The 26,509-nt window shown below is 35.0% G+C and overlaps 5 protein-coding genes across 7 annotated transcripts; 1 reads left to right on the top strand and 4 right to left on the bottom strand.

Annotated features, from left to right (window-relative positions):
• Nucleotides 1-1,624: 1,624 nt before the first annotated feature.
• Nucleotides 1,625-5,947, bottom strand: LOC144558293 (Pseudouridine synthase family protein). Of its 3 annotated transcripts, none has more exons than XM_078307107.1 (15): nt 5,752-5,947; nt 5,303-5,646; nt 5,084-5,204; nt 4,881-5,007; nt 4,683-4,804; nt 4,535-4,606; nt 4,385-4,453; nt 4,112-4,192; nt 3,902-4,021; nt 3,043-3,117; nt 2,879-2,959; nt 2,303-2,376; nt 2,155-2,215; nt 2,008-2,063; nt 1,625-1,908 (listed from the first exon to the last, which is right to left on the bottom strand). In XM_078307107.1, exons 1-15 carry the CDS (start codon nt 5,851-5,853, stop codon nt 1,830-1,832), a joined length of 1,584 nt encoding a protein of 527 aa, XP_078163233.1. In that variant the 5' UTR covers nt 5,854-5,947; the 3' UTR covers nt 1,625-1,829. The 3 variants fall into 3 exon arrangements, with proteins under 3 accessions (XP_078163233.1, XP_078163234.1, XP_078163235.1); XM_078307108.1 differs by having other exon boundaries at nt 1,625-1,889; nt 2,006-2,063; XM_078307109.1 differs by lacking the exon at nt 5,084-5,204 and having other exon boundaries at nt 4,881-5,002; nt 5,300-5,646; nt 5,752-5,906.
• Nucleotides 5,948-6,451: 504 nt separating this feature from the next.
• LOC144558197 (GDSL esterase/lipase At5g55050-like) lies at nt 6,452-9,280 on the bottom strand. The gene is made up of 5 exons (XM_078306972.1): nt 8,886-9,280; nt 7,681-7,811; nt 7,353-7,586; nt 6,889-7,138; nt 6,452-6,776 (listed from the first exon to the last, which is right to left on the bottom strand). The coding sequence occupies exons 1-5, from the start codon at nt 9,133-9,135 to the stop codon at nt 6,547-6,549; spliced, it is 1,095 nt and encodes a 364-aa protein (XP_078163098.1). The 5' UTR covers nt 9,136-9,280; the 3' UTR covers nt 6,452-6,546.
• A 1,284-nt stretch (nt 9,281-10,564) lies between these two features.
• Nucleotides 10,565-13,489, bottom strand: LOC144558056 (L-ascorbate oxidase homolog). The gene is made up of 8 exons (XM_078306761.1): nt 13,287-13,489; nt 13,098-13,207; nt 12,568-12,838; nt 12,215-12,317; nt 11,766-12,111; nt 11,278-11,643; nt 11,066-11,144; nt 10,565-10,927 (listed from the first exon to the last, which is right to left on the bottom strand). The coding sequence occupies exons 1-8, from the start codon at nt 13,416-13,418 to the stop codon at nt 10,718-10,720; spliced, it is 1,617 nt and encodes a 538-aa protein (XP_078162887.1). The 5' UTR covers nt 13,419-13,489; the 3' UTR covers nt 10,565-10,717.
• A 6,140-nt stretch (nt 13,490-19,629) lies between these two features.
• On the top strand, nt 19,630-22,749 carry LOC144558856 (uncharacterized). Its single transcript, XM_078307761.1, has 3 exons — nt 19,630-20,317; nt 20,603-20,788; nt 22,233-22,749. Exons 1-3 carry the CDS (start codon nt 19,865-19,867, stop codon nt 22,533-22,535), a joined length of 942 nt encoding a protein of 313 aa, XP_078163887.1. The 5' UTR covers nt 19,630-19,864; the 3' UTR covers nt 22,536-22,749.
• A 930-nt stretch (nt 22,750-23,679) lies between these two features.
• LOC144558167 (dehydrin COR410-like) lies at nt 23,680-24,951 on the bottom strand. Its single transcript, XM_078306929.1, has 2 exons — nt 24,554-24,951; nt 23,680-24,399 (listed from the first exon to the last, which is right to left on the bottom strand). The coding sequence occupies exons 1-2, from the start codon at nt 24,815-24,817 to the stop codon at nt 23,932-23,934; spliced, it is 732 nt and encodes a 243-aa protein (XP_078163055.1). The 5' UTR covers nt 24,818-24,951; the 3' UTR covers nt 23,680-23,931.
• Between the last annotated feature and the right edge of the window lie 1,558 nt (nt 24,952-26,509).

The raw sequence follows: 26,509 nt of genomic DNA on the forward strand, positions 1-26,509 counted from the left end.
GTTTGCTTGGGAAAGAAGTCCAAAACCCTATTTATAGAAACAGCTCCAAAAAGAGCTTTTTGACTTAAAACGTTATAGACGTTTGTTAAAACGTTACAACGTTTTAGTTCAAAATACGATTTAGGGTTTTGAATTATCTGTGAGCTCAGTTCAAATGTTACCAACGATTTCACTCTGTGAAAACTTGATCAAAAACAAAAATTTCTGAAATTTGAAAATTTAATTAAAACGTTATAACTTTTTCACATACGTTTTTCATAAAAGTTATAACTTTTTCACAGACATTATAATTTTTTATAAAACGTTATAACTTTTGTGATTCCTTCTGAGTTTGACCAAACTGTTCCACAGCGTTTTTTACATGTATAATCATTATAACGTTTTACAAACGTTACCAACGTTGTATCATGTTGAAACAACATCAAAAACACTTTACCAAGTTTATAATTTTATAATTTAAATTTTTGATACATGTCTTCATGATTTTTTCAGTTTAAGCAATCTACATTGCAATTTCAATTGGCTTGAATCTACATAATTCTAAAATAGAAGAAATCGTAAAATTCAATAATTTTATGTTTTGCAAATTAGTCAAATAAACAAAAATGATTATTGCTAGAAACAATAGGTTCTACAAAATTTATGTACTTAATTTGTACTTCGTTTATTAGCTGACAAGTACTTTGGACCTTGTAATATTATTACTATTCTAAATGTGCATGGCGAGACATGGCACATACCCAAAACATGAAATGCTTTGTATCCAATTAGCCTTTTTTTTCCCATAAATATACCACTTTCTCTTGCTAAAATTTTGTATAAAATGTTCAAAATTGAAACAAATTAAAAAAATTGTAGAACATCTCTTTATTAATTGTATAACACCAACAAATGACACTCCCAACATTGTATTTCTGATTTATTTATTTTTTTTAAATCTTTGGTGATCTTTTACGTTTTTTCTGACTTTCGGTTTTCAAAATGATCAATACAGACTGAAATTCTTAATTAATGGCTTCATATCACCCACAATTCACATAGCAAACGCATTCATTGTTGAAAAAATGAAACTAAGGATGGACCGACATGTTCCACCTGAAATAACATGTATTATCACTTTGTCAGATGATCAGATTCCATTACCTTTTCTTCGTTTTTTTTTTTGGGTCAAATGTGACCACAAAATTTAAACTGACGAATAACATAATGTATTAACATTGGCGTTATTTAACCCATATAACAAGTAACAACACATGATTTTGGCCCTGTAAAATATATCTTCTCATATTTCAAAAAAATACGGAGATATTTTACAAAACACAGTTATTGGAATGGTACGAGATTAGTGGATTAATTGTGATAATCCTCGAAACCGTTAAACCTCACTTTAGCATATTCATGTTTTATAAGAATACACGGACAACCTATTTTTGATCGCTCAAAACTTGGAACTGAGCAAGTACACTTGATAACATTTTCATGCCATGAGTTGTGGCTCTGGCATTAAGGAAATAAAAAATACTAACGAAGATTAGAAGATATAAACAAGCCAATGAACCTAGCAACAGGCATATTGAAAACAAAATTCCCAGTGCAGGTATGACAAATTGTAAGAACAATCATATAATGATTAAAGGATATAACTCTGTCGTACTTTAAAGAATAAATTATCAGTAGCCAATGTTAATTATTCTACAACAGTACAAATTGTACAGAAAAATACATGATAACGCTAGTGTTACAACAATGAATGACTACAGCTCTCCAAATTTCTATCTCATTATAAAAAAAAATTCCTTCACATAAAACACCTACCTAGACCGGCGAACTCAATCAAAATAATCCATCTTCACATCAGTAACGTCAAGCTGTAATATTTCAGCTCTGCAACCAAGGATCGATCCTATGCTGTTATTAATTTGTTTAAAGAAGGCTACATTAGTAATTTACCGAAACAAAATGTATCTTGTAATTGTCCAAATGAAACATTAAAACACATTTGTTTACCTAGGATGAGTACGCCCAAGATCACCATGCACAAATTCTTTAATATATGTCCCTGCCTAAACACACCATAGGAAATAACAGATAAATAAATAATACATTATTTTTCTTTTAAAAAGTAACAAGTTCAAGACTTCAAAAATTTATGACCTGAGTACATAGATGCAGTAGGAAATACTGTGTTGTTCCCTCGACGTTCTCAATTTTCATCCTGACAAATAAAATATAAACTTGAATAAACACAAGCAAGTTTCACCTGTCATTAACCTAAAATTAGTAATCTGCTGAGATGTCATACCAATGTATAATTTTACTGCGTTCCAGAGGGCTTCGTCTATGAAGAACTCTAATTGGGGTCTTTTGTGAGACATCCTACAAACCCAAAGAGAGATGTACAAATAAAAAAAATAAAAAAAAGGAAAAGCAATCTGTTAAATTGAAATAGAATGAGCCAGTGAGGCCATGGCATACATAGCGCATATTGGTCCATACTATGGATCGATATCTCTATATTCAAAGACCAAATAGTCTTATCTGAATCCTTCAACATGTTCTCAATGTGAAAATGTACTTGAAGATCAAATTTTACATTTTTTAGAATTTTTTTACTGTTTTTTTAGATAGGTAAAAAATCACTTGATCTAAACTATCTAGACCATTCGAGAGTAGTGATTTTCTACCTATCTAAAAAATTCTAAAAAAAATATAGAATTTTGTCTGCAGGTACATTTTCACAAGGAGATCGTGTTAAACAGTTCAAATCAACTGTTTGGACCTGAAAAACGAAGATATTGATCCATAGTATAGACAAATATGCACTATGCATAGTACCATAGCATCACTCATTGAAATACAGCAATATAAACAGCCTTACCAAGTCCTTTAGAGAAGTAAGATTGCTCACATCATCATCTGTCAATGGCCGTGAAATCCATACAAGAGCAGCATATTCCTTCTATTAATATGATAGTGATATTAAGGTCATTTGCATAAGATGCTCATAGTTTATAAAACCATATGATAGTAGAATAATATTACCTGCTTTTCTGCCTCTCCTTCACGCATCATGTTCCATGCTTCAGCGCCAACTAATTTGAGGTTTCCAACTCCAACCTAAAGTTTAAAAAAATGAAAACACAACTTATTTATTTCGTACAAATTCCAGAACTGTGGGAGGTTTCTAACCTTAGTTTATGGGGTTTTACAAGTGATGCAAACAGATCAGATAATATCCATCTGTATCCGGATCCGAATTTGAAACTTGTGCGGATTCAAATATTCAAATATGGGTAGTTTGCGGATATGAATAATTATTGATATCTATATTTTTTAATTTTTCAAATATCCATTTGTGTGGATACGAATACGGATAATTATCCGTATCCGTATTTTTTAAGTTTTTGGATATCCAGTTGTTTTAGAATCATATATGTTCAGAGAGAAAAATATTATTTTTGTTGGTATCTTTTAATTAAAAATATGGATATGTTGGTTATTTAATTTTTTGTTACCGAGATATATATTTTGTAATGACGTAACAAGTTTAACATGAGAAAATTTATTTTGCTCACCATAATGATCGAATATCCGAATCATATCCGTATTTTATGCTATTTCTATGTTCTAAAGAGAAAAATAATTTATTGATATATGTTAATTTTGTAAATATATTTAAATTAGGGATTTTAATTATATCCGTCTCCCTATTTGTATCCAATCGTGAAGTATATGATCCCTATCCATATCCGAAACAATACAGATATGATTTTACCACTATCCGGTCCGTTTGTATCCCTAGGTTTTACCCAATGAGATATGGTTTTGGTTCCAGCAGGACCACATTGTAAAAGGGAGCATTGCAACTTACAAAATGTTAAACTTGGTTTAGAAACCTTACAAGTTTCTTGTCTGAATTGTTAATATTGTCTGCAATTTGCTCAATTTCGGTGTAAGATGGTAGAATGCGAGAATTCAAAACTTCAACTAAAAAAGGTCGTCCAGATCCCAGCATTCGCACCTGAATTTAAAGCAAAAGATGCCAATTTAGACATAGAGAATAAAATCATTTCATTAGGAACCACATAATGTAAAATTTGCATAGCTGTACATCAATATCTTCTCTTCCCGCTGAGTGGAACTTGTAGCCATCCCCTCGACATATTTGAAGTACGTTTTCACCAATTAGTTCCTACACAAATGGCACGAAATATATGAGAGAGAGAGAGAGAGAGTCTAGAGACGGGGTGGCAGCACAGTTGGCTAGGAGAAAAAGTCCTAGGACCGTGGTTATCCAAAGGTCGAGAATTCGAGCCCCTCTCACGACTGCAAAGCTTTCAAGAGAGAGAGAGACTCTACAAGCAATTTTCAGTATTAAATATACCTCGACAGATGCTTCTCCCATTCTCTCATCATCAATTATCCAACGTGACTGGCTTACATTCCTGGAGTACTATCAGAATAATAAGAAATGAATGGATTAATACATGCAAAAAATCTAAGTGAAAAATTAAAATGAATTTTCACAATATACCTTTAAATATCTCCCAGCAATGTAAATGGGTGTTCTATGACAAGCTACTACAAGCTGGCATGGTTTATCAACCTAACAAGAAAATAATTAGTCACAACAGCAAAATAAATAAATAAAATTAAATGCACATTAAACTCAATAAATCAACCTTTCCGGGAGGAACCAGAAATCGAGTGCAAAAATCATGATCTCCAATCAAATCAAGCGCTCTGTAAATAGATGCATCAGATTCGTTAGAAGCTTTCTTACTGCTTCCATTCTCTCCTGACCCTGCTAACACTATTTTATCAGATAAAATTTTACTTCAAATTTTTCTGATGCGAAAAAAATATATTACGAGCATTACCTCTTTCTCTTTTCTTTGAATCACGACAATTTAAGACCAAACTCTGAAGCTTTTGTGAGGTTTCAGAATGAGAATAAGTCAACCTGATATGAAATGGGGAGCTGAGAGATTCAACACTCTGCACAGCCTGGAATCTGAACAAGTCAAATAAAAAAAAAGGTAGCACAACAAAATTTAAACAAAATATATAATTTATATTTTACCAGGTATTTTTCCAGTGATGCATTCAGCAGTAACTTGAGGGAATCCTTAACTGACATGTGATCATGAAGGAATTTATCATTGAACCATTGTTCCTTCTCGAACTTTTGTTTTATATGCAACCTATGTAAATTAGCAGAACAGTATAATTTAGATAAAAGTTACAAACTTGTGCTGAAAACTTTGTTAAAAGAAACAAAAAAAAATACAAATTTGAGAACCTTAAAGCACGGTCATTGGCAACAATAACAGGTGGTACCGAGACTTCTAAAGAGAAACCATCAATCTGGTACTCCTCCCTCTTTATGATGTCAGATATGAACAAAACAAAATCATTAACAGAGGTTATCTCCTTGAAAGCTGCTCCAGTTTTTTCTTGTACGCAGCAGACAGAGCATAACACACCCAAACAGATAGAACAGTAAGTGATGGTGGTAAAATTAGATTTGATGTCATTGTCATTGTGTTCCTCCAAAAAAAACATAAAATGAGATTGATCAAGTGGTGAAGTGTAGCAATCGCGGTCGTGGATGCCGGAGAGACGAAAGATGCATCTGATGCAGACCTGAATTAGCAGATATAAATTTGAGAAATCAGCGACGGTTAATTAATTTGACTGGAACTGGAACTATCTATCTATCTATCTATCTATCTATCAAGTATCACCTACCCCAGTGGAGAGTAAGTGGTGGATGACATGGCACGGAGGAAGGAAAGGTTTGGCCTTGATTAGAGCGGTTTTCAACTCCGGAGCAGGTCCTGATGACGTCATATCGGCGTCGGCGCAAGATCGATAGCGGCGATGGTATGGATACTATTGAAAAGGGAGGGAGGGAGGGAGGGAGAAAGAAAGGGGTTCAGGGTTTACGGTTGAAATTACTATCTAGTTGCGAAGATCCGATCCACCTACTTCTAGCCTTCTAGGCTTCGACGCATTACTAATTGGGCCTTGAAGGTTAATGGGCCATTAAGAGTCTATGCTAGATAAAAAGGTTAATGTGTTCTTTTTTAGTTTTCAGATACAATAGAGATACGAATAGTTTATATGTAACAAAATTAATATATTATTCAACAAATTATTTTTCTCATTAGAAAATAAAAATAACAAAAATGCCGATATAATTTGAATATTCAATTGTTACAATATTTTCAAGTAAAGATCGGAGATTTAAGCCATCCAACTATTTAATATTTACATTCTCATGCTAAATTTTATTATGTCAAATCACAAAATATACATCTCCTTATGAAAAATAAGTTATTCGAATAAAAAAGGTTTGATTTTAATGTCATCAGCTTTTTGGACCAATTGTTATGTTTACTGGTCTGCTTTGCAAACAGGAAAGAAGATACTAGTTCTAGTTTTGAACTAATTTTGTATTCCATTAAACAAGGAATATCTAATTAATACTGCATTTAAACCACCTCTTTCATGGAAAATATGCACTGAAGAGTACAATCAAAATCAACTTTGTTGATCCTCTACCAACTGCCTGAAATTTACAGGCGATGCAAACTGTAGCGAACCATTGTACATCGCCTGAGCAGCAAGCTTAGCAGCGCCATGAGTTGGATGTAACATATCCCAGAACAAGAAATCGTGACGGTTTGAACAAATCGTTGAATTTGGCATGCATGCAGATTGCCCGTTAAACTTTCCAGAACCACAACATGCTGTTTTAATCTCCTTTATTCCTGGAAAAAAAAAAACAAATACAAATAATAAGCAAATTTTTCTTAAATCTGGAATTCATAAATATTAGACATTTACAAAAGTTAGTAAGGCCTTGCCAGTGAATGAACCAACCTAGTGCTTGAGGATTGTTTATGATATTCTGCACAACCGCATATGAACTCCCGATGGAGTACTTAAAACCTCCTGAAGTAAGACTCAGACCATGCATCAAATCCTTAACTGCCTGGTTGAACCCTTGTGCCAATTCGTTCAATGTGTCAATGCAACCTCCTAACGGGTTCAGGCTTCTTGGATACGGGCAACAACCGATTGGAGGAACGTCTACCACGCCAAACTTCCTTGCTCCTAGATTGTACAATGCCTGTCCCAAGCAAAAATGACTCAAGAGTCCGAAAGATTTTTTTAATAAACAAAAATTTATGTTAATCTAATTCAAGTGCTCGTTTTTGCTGTGTAGCATTTTGTGTTTAACAGTACATAACTAGCTTACAAAAATTCTCAGCTGTAGAGTAAATGCAGTGTGAAGATTGAGATTTCTTTCTTTTAAACTATTTAAAGGAAGCAAAATTATATACCTCTATATGGCCCTTGAATTCCCAAACAATGGAACCAATAAACGAGGCTCTTTCACTTGCTGTAGGTGTATTATTTCGCGAGAAAAAGGCAAAAATATCATTTCCACCAGTGCTTATGATAAAAACAGATTTTAAAATAGCATCATTGGCCGCTTCTCTGGTAATTGTTGCTGAAATGTTTGATTTTACACTGGCAAAAAGTTGGACCTGTTTTCTCAGAGTAATAGTGCTGCCCTGCATAAACAAAAATAAGGTCACACATAATTAAATAAATAAATGTATATGAAGAATTTAAAGGTAGGAAATTGAAGACAAGGTATTAAGTTACAGTTGAATCTAGAATTCCTGATCCAGCAGACGCAAAGTTAGCTCCGCGCGATCCTCGCAAAATCTGGTGAGTTGATTTACCAGAAATGGAAAGAGATGGAGGTGGGCTCCGTTTGAAACCCATGTGCATAGCTGTCCAGAAAAACAAAACAAAACAAATCAGCCCAATAGAAAACGTGTGAGTGGACAGTGATTTTCAAGTTGCATCATATAATTTGTACTGAAGACGGTAGTATGGCTCTTTTTAGGCCATGAAGGCCCACCATTAACATCTCAAGTTCTCAACAGTCAACACATCATGATTCATGATGGATTGGTCATTGGAGAATGGAGGGTGGGTTGACATCGTGACAGACTCCTCAAATCTCATTCTACACGGTCCGGTTCCTTCTACTTCTAGTATGGATTATGGACTATAGAGTATAGAGAGAGAGGGAGATGTATCATGTATGTAAAGTAACTCAAAATTAAAATTTGCCTTTTAATCCGGTTCGTCCAATCAAAATTCACACGAATATTGATTCCGATTCAAGTACGGTATTGGCGGATCTGGCTACAACTACAAGAAGCCTTTGGAAACTTTGGAACTATACCATTACCATCTAGTCATCTACCTTCTTATTGTTAAAAGATACTTAATTAATTATACAACCAACCATTACTGGTTAATTGTGATTTATATTATTAATTGACTTTAATTTTCTAACATGCTGCTTTAAGTACACTGTACAGTTTCGTGTGTCAGAGTAATAATGCACTGAAATTTGTACCGTTTTTTTATGCACAAGTCAGATAAAGTAAAAAAGAGTTTCTTCCTTGGAACAAGTCAAAGAAACGGACACTTCCTAAACGACAAGATTTTCCATTGTTTGTTTCAAGCAATTTCCATTTTTTAAGAATTAATTAATATTGGTAATGGTATCTAATCTAACGAACACAATAAACTTCTGAATAATATTATATTGTAGTAACAAAAACAACGACCATTTTATATTTACATGGACTTGTTGAAAAATCCTCAACAGATCAACTGAAAAGTAGAGACGGAAATTAAAAATTGAGACTGAAAACGCTGAATATGTTATGTAATTTTATTTTAAGAGAATGATTAATAATATTTTCTTAAAAGATTAAATGTTTTATAAGACAACATTGAAAAAAAAGAATTGAAATGATTGGAGAACTTAGCAGAGTTGGAGAAAATACCCAAGAAGTCGATGCCATTGTAGCCGTTACTGAACCGGCCGGTCGGCCGCCCCGTTGGAAAATCGACACCATTATGCGGAAAATTGGCCTTCGCCACTTTACTGCCGGTCAAGTAATTATTATTTCCAACATCGGCTGTGGAATCGCCGAACACGTAAATAGCCGGCACTCGGCTGCTGGTTTCGGCTCTAGAAGAAGCAGTTAGAGAACCGAAAATGAAGAGAAAGAAAATGGAAAGGAAGGAAGCCATTTGTTTGAAGAGAAGAGAAGAGAAGATAATGGCTGGCAGGCTTTCAAGTGACGAAAAGGAAAGTAAATCAAGGCGGCATGGCCTCTCAAAGTGGTGTGATTATAAAAAAAAAAAAAAGAGCGAAAGAGGTGGCGATGCGGTGTAACAAAAGGTGATGAAAAAAGAGAGTAGAAGCGGCTTTTTGTGAGTGGATTGTGGGGACAGGACTCGAGACTCGAGACTCAAGAGGGAGGGATGAGGCTAAGAAAGTGAAACTATGTATGTATTATGTATACATGCATTTCGATCATCTCCAATTTCAACAACAAAGTTAGAGTGAGGGTCGATCGCAGCCGTTCATTCTACATCCATCGGCCATCGCGATCAAAACAATTCTTTAACAGTAAGCCTATAGTACCTACCAATACCATGCATAGCCAATATTGATCCGCGCTGTGATATCCTATTTTCAATTTAAATTGTTCAACATAGATTTTTATATGAATATACAATATACTTATAAATTAAATTTTATATTTTTTAAAATTTGCTTACTTATTTTTAGGTCGATATCACTTGATCTGAAAATTTTGAATCATTCAAAAACAATGATTTTCTACCATCTAAAAAAATAGTTATTTTTTTTAAATGTAAAATGCACTTTACAAATACATATTCATATGGTGATCATGTTGAACACTTCAGAACGAGTGTTACAATTTTGAAAACAAAAATATTAATCGGTACTAAGGACCAATCCATGCTATGCATAGTACCTCAGCCTCATTCTGAGTTTTAGACTTTGGTCAACAAAACAACATTCCGTGTTATTATTTTAAAAATCTATAAAATAAAATTCAAACGATAAATCTAAATTTTTGAAACTAATATTTCAAAATTGACGCAATTGCATATAAAATTTATAAATTTTAAAATTCATTTATTATAAAGTGAACCGTTCAAAATATTGAAAAAAAAATTGATCAAATTAATTAACATGTAAATCTTTATCATTGACAGCTTGAAAGATCGGTTTGGCCCATACTTCCAGGTCGATATTTGTTTAAATTAAACAATATATAGAAAGGATACTTCTTAATTACGTGTTTTTCTTTATGAAAAGATAGTATATATGATTAGCGTAAAAGTAAAAGTAACAACAGATTTTTTTTTAAAGAGGATAAAATATTTCACCAAGATAATTATCTACCTGGCCTTTATAGCATACCTAAACCATGTCAATTAATAGATCTGCCATTAAAAAAATAAAGTGGAACAATAAAGCTTAATTAGCTTTGCAAAAAGCCATCAGATATTCCCCAAGTAATAATATATAACCCAGATATGTTAATGTATTAATTGTTTAATTCCATTAAATATATATATATATATATTCAAGCTAGCGGATCAATTGATGATGTCTGCAACATAATCAAATTAATATCAGATATTCACATAATTTAACACACTTCTCAATTATTAATTATAATTAATCAATATTGTTTGTTGTACTGGTACATCGATCGATCATATATTGCAAAAACTATATATATATTTGAAATTAAGGTATGAACTTAGCAGCATCTGCATCTGGTATGATATTTCAAAGGTATGATGTCTTCCCGGTTGCACGGCCGCAAAGTAAGGCGTCATCTGGCATGGGAAGCTCATCTCTTGTAGAATTTGATGGAGTGTAGACTCTCAAGTAGAACTGTTGCCCGAGGTACCTGTGCGACCAGTACTCGCTTCTTAAATTCCACATTCCCACGTTGTCAAGCGCCACGTAAACCGCCGTCCACGATTGCGGATACACCTGCAATCGGTTAATTTCAGGTTTCAGTACGTACAAGTTGCACATGACCAATTGATCATATATACCCAATTAATACAATAGATGTTATATATATATATATGCATGCATGGTTTCGGTTTTATGAATCTCGAATCTTACTTGTACTGTGCAACGCGGTACAGCATCTAGTAGATTGTAGTTTTTTCTACTGTTACTACTCCATTGACCTCTGTCCATCCTGAAATTCACAAGGAAAAAAAAAGCGATCAGAACAAGCGCAAACATGTGTCGTGCAACACATCACGGTTCAAACAAATTAAGTCCTATATATATATATATATACACACACACACAATGCTGACGCGCATTACCCGACAACAAACATGCTATATCCATCAAGATGCCAGCTATGGAGAAAACTGTCGCTGTTCTCAAATACAAGTTCAACAAACGCATGAAAATCAGAATCCATCACCGGTGTTTCCATACGCATTGTTGCACCTGTCGGGTAGTCGGTGATGCTACCGAGGGTAAAAACGCCGTCAATTTGGTAGTGATCGGCTAGCTTTAGGGGAGTGTCAGGATCAACAAAGGAGATACTATTCACCGCATATCGCAGTTTCCCATCCACTTTTGCTGCTGAGCTGGCAAGCCTGATGGTACGGGTCACATTGATCGATCCATAGTGGTATGAGCCCTGTGGGTTCGGCCGGGGTCCACTTGCAGTCAGGTTGGTCCTGTCACAGGTTAAGATGCTGTTTTGTTAAAAAAAAAAAAAAAAAATTCTTTTCCTTTAATTTCGAACTCGATCAATGGTTAAGAATAGGCAAATTAAAACTCGGTACAAAGAGTTACGTACTGAAAAGAACGGGCTTGATTGAGAGACCAATTGATATCATCTGTGGGCCCACCGGGAGGTGGTCCTGATGCCGGCTGTTTTGAGTTGCTGTAATGGAGCACTGCAGTTGTTGTCAGCACTTGTTTTGTAAATCTTGTCGACACGGCAATGTAATAGTCCTTAACCGGCTGATCAACGGTAACTAAAACTGACAGAGACTGTCCCACATGTACATCTAATGAATCATAAACATTTTGCACAGTGTGGGTCCCTTCAACCTCAACCAACTTCATCTTGTGGCCGTCAATCCGAATATTAAGCGAGCTCTCTAAACCGACATTGGAAATCCGTAGCCGGTACGTCTTCCCTGCATTTTTATTTTTTTAATAAAAGAAACTACATGAAATACATTTTTCTAGATCTCTTAATATTTTACTGAGTCGCTAGCTCTTGATTCGATTGATAACTACCTTGATCAACAGTGAAAGAAACACCGTTTGATCCACGTCCATTGATGAGAATGCCATTAGGTGGAGGTAGCCTTCTTCCACGATCAAGTCTGGCTTGTAGGTTCTTGCAAAAGAAAACGGACATTTGGCAAGGGTCAGAACTCAGAACTAAAATGGATTGGGCCTGGTTCTGGTTCTGGTTCTGGTTCTGGGCCCAATGGAAACTTTGTGAGATTTGTTACCCTTCTGTTACTTGCCATTATGTGTGATTTGTTACCTCTTAACATGTACCAAACAAATATTTCCAGCTTGTTGCAATTTGTGCATGTTAATTAGGTCAGGTGGTACTCAAGAGTCTGCAAATTCAAAATTACCTTGTGGTTGGCCTTGTACCAGTCACCGATTAATACGGTAAAATCACCGGCCGGTTCGGGAAATGGAATGGGAATCACAGGTCGGCTCAGGATACGAATTGCACCGAATCCACCGGCAGCCTTGTGAAAAGCAAGAGAAGGAAAGTAAAAGAAGCTGCCAATCTGGTCTTTGAGATGAAGGTGATACGTAAAATTCTTCCCGGGAGGAATCGGGCAGTTCGTCCCGTAAACTCCATCTTGCCATGAATTCTTCCTTTGTTGCACTCCATTCCTAAAATATTTTGTTAAAAATGGATATATACAAGGAAATTAAAATATTTTCTATATAAATTAAGTGTAACTACCAAAAAGAGGAAACTAATTCAAGTACTGAGTGAGTTCTCCAATGACATCACACACTTCACATTTATGCGATGACATACCTTCCATATCATATTCAATGCTCCCCTTTATATATATTTTGTCTATTTATAAAGAAGAATTGCAAAAATTGGGGGAAAAATAAAAAAAAAAAGGTATTGAAGGCTTGCCATGAAATTAGGAAAGGCTCTGGCAAATTGTTGTGCACATTGATAATTAAATTGTCGTTTGTCTGTGAGTAGATGTCTGGTCCAGGAAATTTCCCATTGATCAATATCCCCTGACAAATCAATAAAAGTTATTGCTTAATTACTACCATTGAATTGAAATGCACACAGATATATGTAATTAATTATTACCTGTTGTTTTGTGGCGAGAGGATTGATATCGCCATAGGTGATGGTCCAGTCAAAGAACCTGTATGGGTCTTCTCCTATTGCACATTTTAACAATAACAACAAACATATTAATGTAAGTGTACTAGCATGCATCTCTACTCTCTAGTCTCTATTAGCTAAATTGAAGGGATACAATCAAATAATAATCTACGGTGGTTTTGGAGAGGGCTGCAAGTGCAATGGGAGGGAGCCAAAATATATAATAAATTAAGTATACAAAGCAAAGGTAAGGACTAAGGAGCTAGTGCATTAAATTTTGGGATAGCTTGTGCCATGGAAGCAACTTGGATAAACACAAGTTAGATGCTTTGGTGTAAAGTGTACGTAATTTCCCCAAAACTTAAGCAAAATTGATGTATTAATTGTTTTCTTACAACAACAAAATCACAGACTTATGATTTATAACGTATGCATTGTTGTAAAATTAAATAAAGTTACAATAAAATTAAAGTAAATAACAAGAGAGGTAAAGATAATAATAATATAATTTTGTGTGTCTTATCTTTGTATTTTTATATATCACATACAAGATTACAAGACTTCTATTTATAGATTACCAATTATAAATGAAAAACCGTTACAGTAATAAATGAAAAATGAATGCCAATAGTACTGAAGTAGTGAGGCAATAAATTAAGAATTAATATTGAGAGTTACAGAATGAACATCCTCATAAATTCTATATAATTTGATTTATAACAAGCATAATATAGTTAGCATTATCATTATTATTGATACTTATTACTATTAGTATTGTACTACCATCATTATCATCATCATCATCATCATCATCATCATCATTATTATTATTATTATTATTATTATTATTATTATTATTATTATTATTATTATTATTATTATCTATTTTGGTTTTGTCACTCCGGTTGAGTTTCATTTTTAATTTATTTTCACTTATTTAGGACTAAAAGCTTTATTGTTGTTGTTATTGTTAGTAAATCAGTTGTCATTTATTTTTTCAAATGATATAAATATTTTTTAGTGAAATCAGTTACCAATTACTTTTTCAAATTATATATGTATTTAGAAGTGGACGAGTTGTCGGTTTTGCATCGAAAATCACTTCGAGAGAAAATCAAACTGATTATGTTCCCCGTCTGCTTATTTTTATTAGTTCTATTAATATGTTACGCAGCACTAAACATTATTTTTTTTATGTCAAATAGTTTTTGCAATTGTTATTATTATCTATGACATTTTTCTAAACCTCACTTTGATAGTTTGATGGCGCGAAAATTGTTATTTAAAACCCCGATTCTTGTACAATTACTTCTATAATGTCTGATTTTATATTATGAATTACAATAATGGCATATATTAAGAGTTATTAAGTAAATTATGATTTTTTAATGCAAATTATTTGTTTACCGGGAGCGGATTCAAGTAGATTGACTATATATATATTTTGTATTTGTATATGATTTCCTATATAATTTAGAGTAAAATATCATGGTACTATAAAATTGACTTTTATAGATTTTTTTTTCAAAACACTTCACGAAAGCTACGAAGTCGTGAGAGCGGCTCGAACTCTTGACTTTTGAATATCTAGCAATCTTAAGATATTTTTTTAGCCAACTGCACTGCCGTCTCATTCTCAAATTGACTCTTATTTTAAGTATAAAATTTTTATATAATTGATTTTCAATATGTATTTGTCTATCACAGTGTAAATTTTGTTAAAGTTGTGATGGTATCCGTATAATCCCAACCAATATCTCATGGCCATGGACCGTTAATCATTGTTTAAAACACAATGCTTTCATATATCGCCATCCTCTGCTTTTATCACGTTACAACATGATATTAATTAGGAAATACACGAAGTATTTGAAAAAAAATAGGGAACAACAACTCCACTTGTCCCTTTACTTATCTACTCTCTAAAAAACGACATTTTACCATGGAGGTTTCGTCTCTTCTCCTCCAAGACCAAATCCAATTAAGGAACTACAGCCTTTTTACCCATCACCCGAATAGATGTGTCAACTTCGTGTTAGTAGTGTTACAACAGAACAAAACACTTTTCACCGGGCCGGAGCCTAGATTTGGCCCACTTGTAAGATATCCATATTAAATTGGAGTCCGGTATGACATTGGTGTTACATGACACTAACTACAAAATTGTAATTTTGATAGACTTCAACCAACTAATTTAAACCGTTCAAACTGATTTACTTTTTGAGTGATGCATTTACATGCAATTTTTTTTTTATATTTTCTAGTTATTTTGGTATCAAATCAAGCGGTCAAAAATGTTGAAAAATGAATGTATTAAAATTAACTTAAAAACTCGCACATTTGATCGCTTGACTTGATACTGAATAAATTCGAAAAATTATAAATTTTACATGTAACACGCAACTAATGAAATAGATGGGTTTGAACAGTTTGGATTCACCGTTTGAAGTCGATTCAATTGGTATTGGAGTTGGTGTTATATAGGCTGAAATGACACTAATGTCATACTAGATAAACTCATTAAATTGTGCTCGGAGACCAAATTTTTGTACTATTTTTTTAGAATTTTTAAAAATCATTGTTTTTATTAATCCAGAATTTTCTGAACAACACTAATTTTAAAATTTTTCCAATAAATATAAAATTTGGTCTCCGAGCACAATTTAATATGAATATCAACTTGAACGGTTCGGATCGAAGTTTTAAACTTTGAAACTAGAGATATGAGCACAAATTAAAACACCCACTTTAATTTACAAAGCATGATAGTCTTACCCTCTCTCTCTCTCTCTCTCTATATATATATATAGAGTACGGCTAACGCGCTTCCTCTAGCATATGGGCCGAAATGCTTCTGGTGAAAAGTTGAAATTTTAAAATCCAAAAAGTCGATCTGAACCGTTCATCTTCTTCTCCATATTAATATCTGCTTGGAGACCAAATTTTATATTTTTCTGAAACTTTTTACTATTTATTAAGCCATTTTGAAAATCACTGATCCAACGGTGGCTTACCAAACAGTAAAAATCAGAAGCTACCGTTGGATCAGCGATTTTCAAAATGGCTTAATAAATAGTAAAAAATTTCAGAAAAATGTAAAATTTGGTCTCCAAGCAGATATTAATATGGAGAAGAAGATGAACGGTTCAGATCGACTTTTTGGATTTTGAAATTTCAACTTTTCACCAGAAGCATTTCGGCCCATATGCTAGAGGAAGCGCGTTAGCCGTACTCTATATATATATATATATTTGTGAAATAAATGTGTTTTAATGTGTTTTAATGGTAGCCTTACTCTCGTCCCTTCCGAAAGTTGCTTTAGTTCGGCGAACAGGATCCTCTCCGATAAACGCAGTAAGTTGGGTGCACATGTCTTTGAGAGACTTGTGTGCTTGAAAGATTAGATTTATGCTGAAGAACGCAAGCAACATCTGCCTCAACAACCATCATCACCCGAAGCCGACACTGAAGAAAGCGGTACCGAGGCGCGACATGAGGGCAGGGCTAATTCGAATTCAGATGATGCGGAAGAGAGCGAACAATGGTATAGGAATGCAAACTTCTAGATTGGTAGTGTCGGTATTGTTATACTAATTGCACCACTAATTACTCAAAAACTGAAATTAAATTGCAATTGAAAGTAAATAGATGAGTTTAGAGAAATTTGACACGTGGGATGTTAACGGAGTTCAGTAAAATAAAGGGTTACGTCTCTGGAACTTCGCAACCTCTTCTGGGTGTGCCTTTCTATTATCCAATACGAAAGAATTACAACTTGTGAATCGTTGAGCCCTTATACACCAAGCGGAAAGTCAAACAGCCAACACAAAGATATGAGAACAAGATCTCTTAGTTCAAGCTACTCAAGAGAAACACTCAATAGATCACTCTAATCTAATTTAACTCAAGATTAGTGAAGTGTATTTGAGGTTATTTGAGAGATTTTGAAGTTTTAAGCTCTCACAACAATGGAGTAAGCTAAGCTCTCAAAAAATCGCTTTTTAGAAGTTTAGGGTCGGCTTAAATACTTTGGGAAGAAAGCCCAAAGCCCTATTTATAAAGACAGCTCAAAAATGAGCTGTTTGACCTAAAACGTTGTAACGTTTTAGTTCAAAATGCGATTTAGGTTTTTAATTTTCTGACAGCTCAGCTAATTGATGAAAATATTACCAACGATTGTATAACGTTTCTATAACATTTTGCTCTGTAAAATCTTGATGAAAAACAGGAATTTCTGAAGCTCAGATTTATTTAAAACGTTACAACGTTTGTCAAATGTTACAACATTGATTTAATTAAATCGTTGTAACTATTGACAAATGTTACAAAGTTTGTAACTTAAATTTTGAATTTGATACAGCTGTACTTCAGTAGTTCTGACAATCTTAAAATGTTACAACGTTTTAAGTTGATTCTGTACAGCTGTGCTTCAGTAGTTCTGACAATCCTAAAATGTTACAACGTTTATAAAAACGTTATAACGTTTTAAGTTGTTTCTGAGTTTGATCAATCTGTTACTTCAGCGTTTCTGACAGGCCTAAAACGTTACAACGTTTGATCCCTGTTTAAACAACCTCAAACTTACTTTACCAAGCTTCTGATTTTACAATTTATATTCTTGATAAATGTCTTTATGATTTCTTCAGTCCAAGTATTCCATAATGCAATTTCATTTGACTTGAACCTACATATCTTTTAAAAATAAACGAAATCGTAAAATTCAATAATTGTATGTTTTCGCAAATTAATCAAATAGACGAAAAATATTATTGCTCGAACAACAGGTATAATTTTCTAACATCTTTTAATCTTTATGGTTATTTTTCAAATTATAAATTTCTAAACATTTCAATTAGTTTTTAAATTATTCATTTTAAAGAAGAATTACTAATAAAAAGAAGAAGTTAGAACTGTGCCTGTGTTATTTTACATAGCCGGTTCCAAGTCCGGAATAAAGAAGGAGAGTAACTTTTATTTTTTAATCTATTGTTTTAAACTAAGAGCTTAATTATTTTTAAAGTAATTAATTTAAGAAAATTTTTATTTATATTTTATTATAACAAAAATTATTGAGTTCAAATATACAACCATGCCAAATTAATTTTAATAGGTATGAATTTGGATTTATAATTTATTGGTTTTCAAAGAAAAAAAAAATCGGACCCGGACCGGACCGCCCTCCCCCCGAATCTGTGACGGGCACGGGTATTAAACGGGCAAGGCGAGGTTTTTGAAAAAAAAAATGTAATGCCCGACCCGTTGTACCTGTGTACCTGTGACGCCTGTGATCGTGTCTATCTGTGTCTGTGCCCGGGTTTTGCCCAGACTGCCCGGCCCGGTCCGTTCGCAAACCACCATGCTCTTTTGAGTTGACGCAGACGATGCGGACTCCTGTTTTCATCCCTAGCTGCATATCCTACGTAGGAAGTCGTGCACATAAAATCCTTCCATAATTTCATTCCGAGTTTGGCTAGTATAACATTAGTGTTATTTCAACCTATATAACACCAACTCTAAAACCAATCAAATCGACTTCAAACGGTAAATCCAAACCGTTCAAACCGATCTACTTCATTAGTTGTCTATTTACATGCAAAATTTATAACTTTTCGAATTTATTTAGTATTAAGTCAAGCGGTCAAATGTGTGAGTTTTTAAGTTAATTTTAATACATTCATTTTTCAATATTTTTACCGCTTGATTTGATACTAAAATAACTCGAAAATATAAAAAAAAAAATTGTATGTAAACGCATCACTCATAATGTAAATCGGTTTGAACGGTTTGGATTAGTCGTTCGAAGTCGATTTGATAGATTTTAGAGTTGATGTTATATAGGCTAAAATGACACTAATGTTATATTAGCCAAACTCTTCCATTCCTCCTAAACCAATTCAAAGATTCTCTGTGGCAGAAAAGTAGGCTTTGGTACTAACTACGACACCTAAACAGCTAAACAACAAGAATATATCGGATGTAGATATTAACAGAGCTATTATTCTTTTACGCAGCTTATTACCAGTGGAAGTAAAATATAAATGGATCGGACTGATGTGCTGCATGAAGTTCAAATAGATTTGTTAATGTCATCACCCTATAAATTTGAAGTTTGGATCCTCTGAAGTGAATCAAATTTGAAGTTTAGTTACGGACTGTCCGATCAGAATCAGGACCAATCTGATTGGAGGTAGAATGCACAGATATCCTTTAATAGCCGTGCTGAGAAGATGGAACGGTCCGATCTATACTCAAAATTTGAGTTAACTCCGATGATATGAATCCATATCTTTCCCAGTTGCAGCAAAACATGCGTGGAGGTCACTTCCACTTTATTCGGAAAGTTTAGTTGGAAATCGTTGCGCAGTATTTTTGAATGTAAGACGGAGAAATTCAAAACCTTCTCAGACCAGAGCAGCTCGCTCACAGTCACACTCGTAACGTTATCCCAGTGAGGTAGTGACAAAATAGAGAGAGAGAGAGAGAGAGAGAGACCTTCCCTCCGTTCCGTTCCCTCCTAAAACAAAAAAGAAGGAAGAGCCTCAAGCATAAACAAGACGAAGATGCATCATGCGAAAACGGACTCGGATGTGACGAGCCTAGCGGCTTCCTCGCCCCCGCGCTCGCCACGGCGGCCGGCGTACTACGTAATGAGCCCCTCTCCAGCCGATCCCGAGAAGTTCTCCCTTGCAGGATCCACCCCCGGTGGATCCCCCGTACACCACTTCCACAAGTCACGCTACCTCAACTCGCCGATCCACCACTCCCGCGAGTCAACCACGGGTATCTCTTTCTCCCTCAAGCACAGCGCCGGTCCATGGCGCAAGCTGAGCCAAGGCGCGGAGTCCGGAAGCCATGGGGGAGAGGAGATGGAGGAAGAGGGGTTGGAGAGGAAGGAGGCCAGCACTGTGCGGTGCTACGCGTTTGCTCTGCTTTGCTTCGTGCTGTTTTTCAGTCTGTTTTCTCTTATTTTGTGGGGCGCTAGCAAGGCGTATAAGCCCGTTGTCTTGGTCAAGGTAGTCAGTCACATTCTTTGCTCCTCCACTACAATGGCCAATGGCCAATGGGGAATGACTCCATTGTTGGAACTTTTGCAATTTCTATCCTTGAAAATTTACATAATTACATGACATGTTTGAGTCCTTTCCCCCCAAAAACCGCGCATGGTTTTGCATCATTATTATATTATATTTTTTGTCTGACACTGTACCTCTTTTCCTCAAAAGTCGTGCCTAGAAGGTAGGAATGTTACCACTAACTCTAACTGCTTATAATACAATACTGTTTATGGTTTTTTACAGAGCGTGATTTTCGAGAGCTATAACATCCAGGCGGGGATGGATTACACCGGTGTGCCAACTAAGATGATGACCATAAATTCGACGGTCAAGATCGTCTTTTACAACCGAGGTACCTTTTTCGGCGTCCACGTCATCTCTACCCCTCTCGACCTAGCCTTTTACGACCTCAAGGTGGCCTCTGGTTATGTGAGTACACTTTTCATGCATACCCTTCTGTCCTTTTTATTTACTTTTTCTCATACCGTACCTTGTCTGTTGTTTTTCTGTGGACCTTTTGACTGCTTCGGTGGTACCCGTTTCAGTCAATTTCATTGGGTGATAAATTTTTTAACAGAGCCAATCAGGCAAAAGAGTAACCCAGTTCCTATTTCTCTTTTTGAGCAAAAAGGTCATGGGTTCACGTGGCCTATGACAGGTCTCAAATTTGTAATTGTCAAATAAAATAGAAACCTACTATAATGGGCCTACTATATTTCCATAGTACATAAATTCTAAAATTTTGGTCCTTCCCAGCAAATATTTATATTTAATTTTGTTGAAGTTGAATTGTATCCAGCTAGCATTATTATCCTAAGTATACTTCCTTCTATGTATATTGGTTTACTGGGAGTCTGGGACCTGTACATACCTTGTACACTGAATCATATTTATTTATATGTATATGTTTTGGCTGTACATTCATTTATATTTAATGCAAATTCCTTTTCTAGCCATACCCAATCTCTAAGGCTCTGACAGCAAACTTAAGTTAATTGCATCAATGTGGAAATATATTGACAACTAGTGTTGTCTGTTTATATTGAATGGTAAAACAGTAAAACTCCAAAAGAGAAAGGGACCTGCTTTTTTACTGACACCACGAGAAGAACCCTATGCAACTCAGTTTAGAGATGAGATAAGGACCAAATAGCAAATCAGCAAGGACAAAATGTAAATAATTTTATCTGATGACAATATATGCAAAGTGTACCCACACCTTTTGCATGCAGTTTGCTAAGATGCTTCTATACGTCTTAACACCAGATGGAGACGTGCCAATTTGTTCTTTGTAATCTAGGCACATCATACAGATACCAAGTAGCATACTGGCATATGTATCAAGTTGATATCATCACGACATGTTTATGTTCATTTTTGTTAGATGTTTGGTTAATAGGCAAATCATGTAGGATAGATACATCGGGTCCTCAATGGTTTCAAGTGACAACTTTGACTGGAACACGATGCATGGACCAGTACACCTATACCAGCTGCTGTGGTCCTTTTTCATCTGTGCCGTTCAATTGATCTATCGGAATTATATTATGATCGGTATGGGATGGGCATCAGTGTGCTTAGTCAGCAACACATTGGTACTGCTGCATAGTTTTATATGTAAGGTGACAGTGTCTTGTAGTTGTATTTCCCATGACCACTGTGTATGGTGGGTCCTTCATGCCATAACCCTAGAGAACTGAAATTGTCTTGTTGTGTACAAATCCAAACATATGTACTGTATTTAATTTGCATCTTATCAGAACGATATTACTAGAGAATAAGGTAGAAATGAGAATTTATTTACTATGGACTGTGTACAAAATGAAGAACTATCTCCAGTCAGCTCTAATTTAAACATGATGTGTGATGGCAGATTAGAGAATTCTACCAATCACGAAAGAGCGGCCGTGTGCTGACGATTGCAGTGGCCGGGAAACAGGTCCCACTATATGGGGGTGGCTCAACCTTGATGAGCCGGTCGAATGGCCTGGGCCCCACTGTGGTGCCACTGAATCTGACCTTTGTGATCCGTGCACGGGCCCACGTGTTGGGCTACTTGGTCAAGTCCAAGTTCTACCGCCATGTCCAATGCAGCCTCTTCCTTCGAGAGACCCGGATTGGCAAGCCAGTACGAAACCTTGCCACAGGTTGTGAGTACCATGATAGTAGGAAATGAGAAGACTGACAAGTGGGTCGCACTCTATATGGAATGGTCCTGTCAAGTTGTAAATGGTCAAAGGCTGATTAGTGGTACAGGAGGCATGTGATTGTTAGATTATCCACAATATGGCATCGCTTACGTAGCAGAGGTAGTGCACTCGTTTTGATTTTTTTATCTTGATTGAATTATGACCTTTATTTTGAAGACTTAAATGCAGAATTCTTGGTCATGTAGTCTAATACTAGTTGTGAGTTGTGAGTTGTGAGTTGTGACTAGGAGATACCTTACAACATTTATGTCTAGAAACGAAAAGAAAGACGGGTTACAGCTTAAATTTAACTTGAATGGGCAAAAGAAATGGTTTATTTGAAAACAAACATTTATCATAAATAGACGACTAATAAGCTACTTGAATAATTTGGAACTAATACAATTATTCATATAAATAAACAACTTTTTTAATTTAAGCCCACGGAATAATATCACAAGTTGCTCATGTTGCATATGATCCGGATATCTATATTGCACTGATCTTCTAGATGTAAAGCCCATTGAACTAAAATGAAGCAGTTTTGGGCCTTATCTTTCATTGCACTTTTAGGTACACAGTAAAAGTGAAATTTATACGAATTTCACCGTTATTGGTTTTCACTTGCGAGTCTATTCACAAAAAAATGAAAGAGAAAAAGAAGAAACAGAAGAATCACATCACAGCACAGGGTGTCCTTTTCTTTCTTTTTTGTTGTGTCAAGTTAGGAATGAAGCCTCTTTACCTTTTTTATAAGGCATGGTCCTAATTGGTACGAAATTTCATGATTTGGTTCCCTGGAAGTATAATAATTACTAAGAAACGCGACTAGATAATTTTGGAACAAAAGGATTGTGGATTAGGCAAACGCAAGCTCACTGTTTCTTTCACAGGCTGAAAGTTTATAATACTGGAGAGTGGAGAGTGGAGAGCCCTACATTGTATTTGTAGGTTACAATAGGCTACAGATATTTCTAAATGAAATTAAGTATTAAATCATGTTCCATAATGATCAAATGTAAATATCGATCTGCCTGTGTATATGGTTCTTATGGGACATATAACCGATACTGATTCATTCAATTGTGTAATGTTGTAGATAAGAGAATTAGTATAAACACAGGATTAATATAACATAAAAATTTCATTAATAGGCCTGTATATAATGCACAGGGTATAAACAAGCACACACATTAATTAAAACGACAACCTTTCTAACATCGAAAGGCACATTTATAACCAATTCAAAGCAAACTTACACACCTAATTCATCAACTTAAACACAAACCAAGATCATCCAAACAAACAAAACAACCCCAATACCAGATTAAATCAAGCAAGCAGCAAAACAAATTGAAGCCGATCCATCGATCAATGGCTTAATTAATGAGATTCAACGGTTTTCTCTCCATCCTTCTGCTCTGGCCCTTTAATTTTCTCCATGATCTTACCAAAAATGCCCTTTTTCTCCTTGTCATCTGGACTGTTAACTTCCTCAGAACCAATAGGCACAGGCGGCGTTACATGTACCTCCTCCTCGGTCGGTTTCTTATGACCAGGGAGTTTATCTTTGATCTTCTCCAAAAACCCCTTTTTCTCTTCACCATGAGGTGACACTTCTTCAAGCTTGACCGTCTCATCGACTTTTTCGACCTTGATGGAGGTATCATCACTGTAGGCAGGAGGAGGAGGCGTTGGAGTAATGTGTGCTTGCTCAGCGACTACGTGCCCTTCTTCACTCGGCTTGTACTCTTCCTTCTTTTCGCCTCCAATTTTCTCATGGATCTTCTCTTTCAGGCCTTTCTTCTTTTTCTTCTTCTCTCCATCTGGTCCCACTTCCTCTTCATCAGACTGCATTTACATGAGGTGCAATTAGTAAGATTAAATTAATTTACATACTAAATTTGAGCTATTTAATTTTTTACTTGAAAAAGCAGAACCCCAGAGGTAACATATATACTAAAAGGAAATATGATGATAAAAAAGAAATTTGTATATAAGTTACCGAGCTTGAACTTGAGCTGTCGGAGCGGTGAAGCTTGGCAAATGAACCCTCTTTCTTCTCTTGATCCTTCTTATCCATGTCCATCTTTTCCAACTGTGTGACATGCACGTTCTCCATACTTGACACAATCAACTCCTCTTCTTTCTTCTCCTCTTTCTCTGTCTTCTCTTCGTTCTTTTTCATGAAATCAAACAACCCTCTGCTTTTAACCTCCTCATCTTGCCCACCAGATACACCTTGGTATTGATTCTTCTCCCCCTCCATACTATTTCTTCTTTACTTAATTATTCAAGCAAGGCAAAAGAAACCAACAAGGAATATATATGAGGCTAACTTTACAGGTTTTGTGTGCTTTAATTTTTCTTTGAATGTGTAAGAATGTAGAGATGAGATGAGATGAGATGGAAAGGGTGAAGGGGCACATTATATAGGATGCCATGAAGGATTTGTGTGGGGCCATGCGTTATCAAAGTGAATAAATTTAAACGCGCGACCGACGCGCCTAAGGTTGGTTCGTTATGTCAAAAACATTAAAGGGAAAGGGAGAATAAAGATAAAAAATGGTCGGTATCCTCTCCAATGCTTTCCAAAAAGAATCAAAGACATTGTGCCCATATTTGGTTTATAATTAACCCAACTTCATTCATTTCATTTTATTATTAATTTATTATTGAGTACAGCCACGTATTATGCATACCGCATATTACCATTTTTTTTTATCTTTATCTTTATATTTTTAAATTTTAAATTGTCGATTTAAATTCTTTATATAAAAATATATTTACAAAATCAAATTTTATATTTCCTAGATGATTTTACTAAATATTTAAATAAATAAAAGGTGTGGGACAACCGACTTGATAATTGTTTGACGTTAGCCAGTAGATGAATGACACGTGGTCGTAGTACATTGGTTGGGAGGTGGCGCTGTCAGTATCCGTATGGTATGGACTAATGGGGAGGTCGGTGGAGACACGGTGGCAGTGCCTCATGGCATGCCATGTGTAACGCTTTCCAACGCCCGACGTTTTCTCTTATCAGGAAAAAAAATATAATATAAATTAAGTTCTATGTCGACGGGAATTCTTATAGTCTGAGGAAACATAATATTTCTCTTTGGATCCAGACCGTACAATAAAAATCCAGAGGAATATTGACGGATTAATGCATTTCAACTATTGGCCGAATCTAAACAGAAATATTGTGTTACCTCAGAGGATATGGACCATGTCGACGGACAGCGACATTGACAATAAATTTTTCTTTGCTAAGAAGGAATTCGGACCAAGACGTCTGTGGGACAGTGACAGTATTATATCAACCATTCCAATTTTTATATTTAGAAAATAAAAAATATATATATTATTTTTTTCAAAAACTTTAGTTTGGCCTTCTATTTTTCCCACCAGATCTACTACAACTACGCACTGGCGGTTTCAAAAACTGAGTGAATCGACCAAAATTTCAGTTACCTCTAATAAAAATTTACAAAAAATTGGTCGATCAAAACAAAAGTTTCAGTTACCCCGCATATTCAGAATTATAGAGTTCAAAAGAAGGAAGGCGGAACTAAAATTTCAATCACCTTCTTTATTTTTTGAGTAAATGTTGGGTGTCAACTGTCAAGTCATTTAAATATTTAATATTCATAAAGGATTGTTATTTTCAGATTTTGAGCCTGCGATATTTCATACGGAGAGTATTGCTTTTGTCCATAGTTATAAACGAATAGTTCGATTCGGTTCGACAGAATCAAAAGTTCATAATTCGGATATAATTCAAAAGTTCATGATTCGGGTACAACAAGAAAAAAAATCCAAAAATAACACCTAGAAAAAATAATTAATTTTTTTCGCGCTTTCTCGCAAGTAATCCGTGATTCGCGTTTTATTCACAGTTCACTTTGTAAACGTCAAAAAACGTGAGTTATTCGCAAATTTATTGCGTACATTGTTA

This window comes from Carex rostrata, chromosome 8 (assembly GCF_964058835.1).
Source record: "Carex rostrata chromosome 8, lpCarRost1.2, whole genome shotgun sequence".
In the NCBI taxonomy this organism is placed as follows: Eukaryota; Viridiplantae; Streptophyta; class Magnoliopsida; order Poales; family Cyperaceae; genus Carex; species Carex rostrata.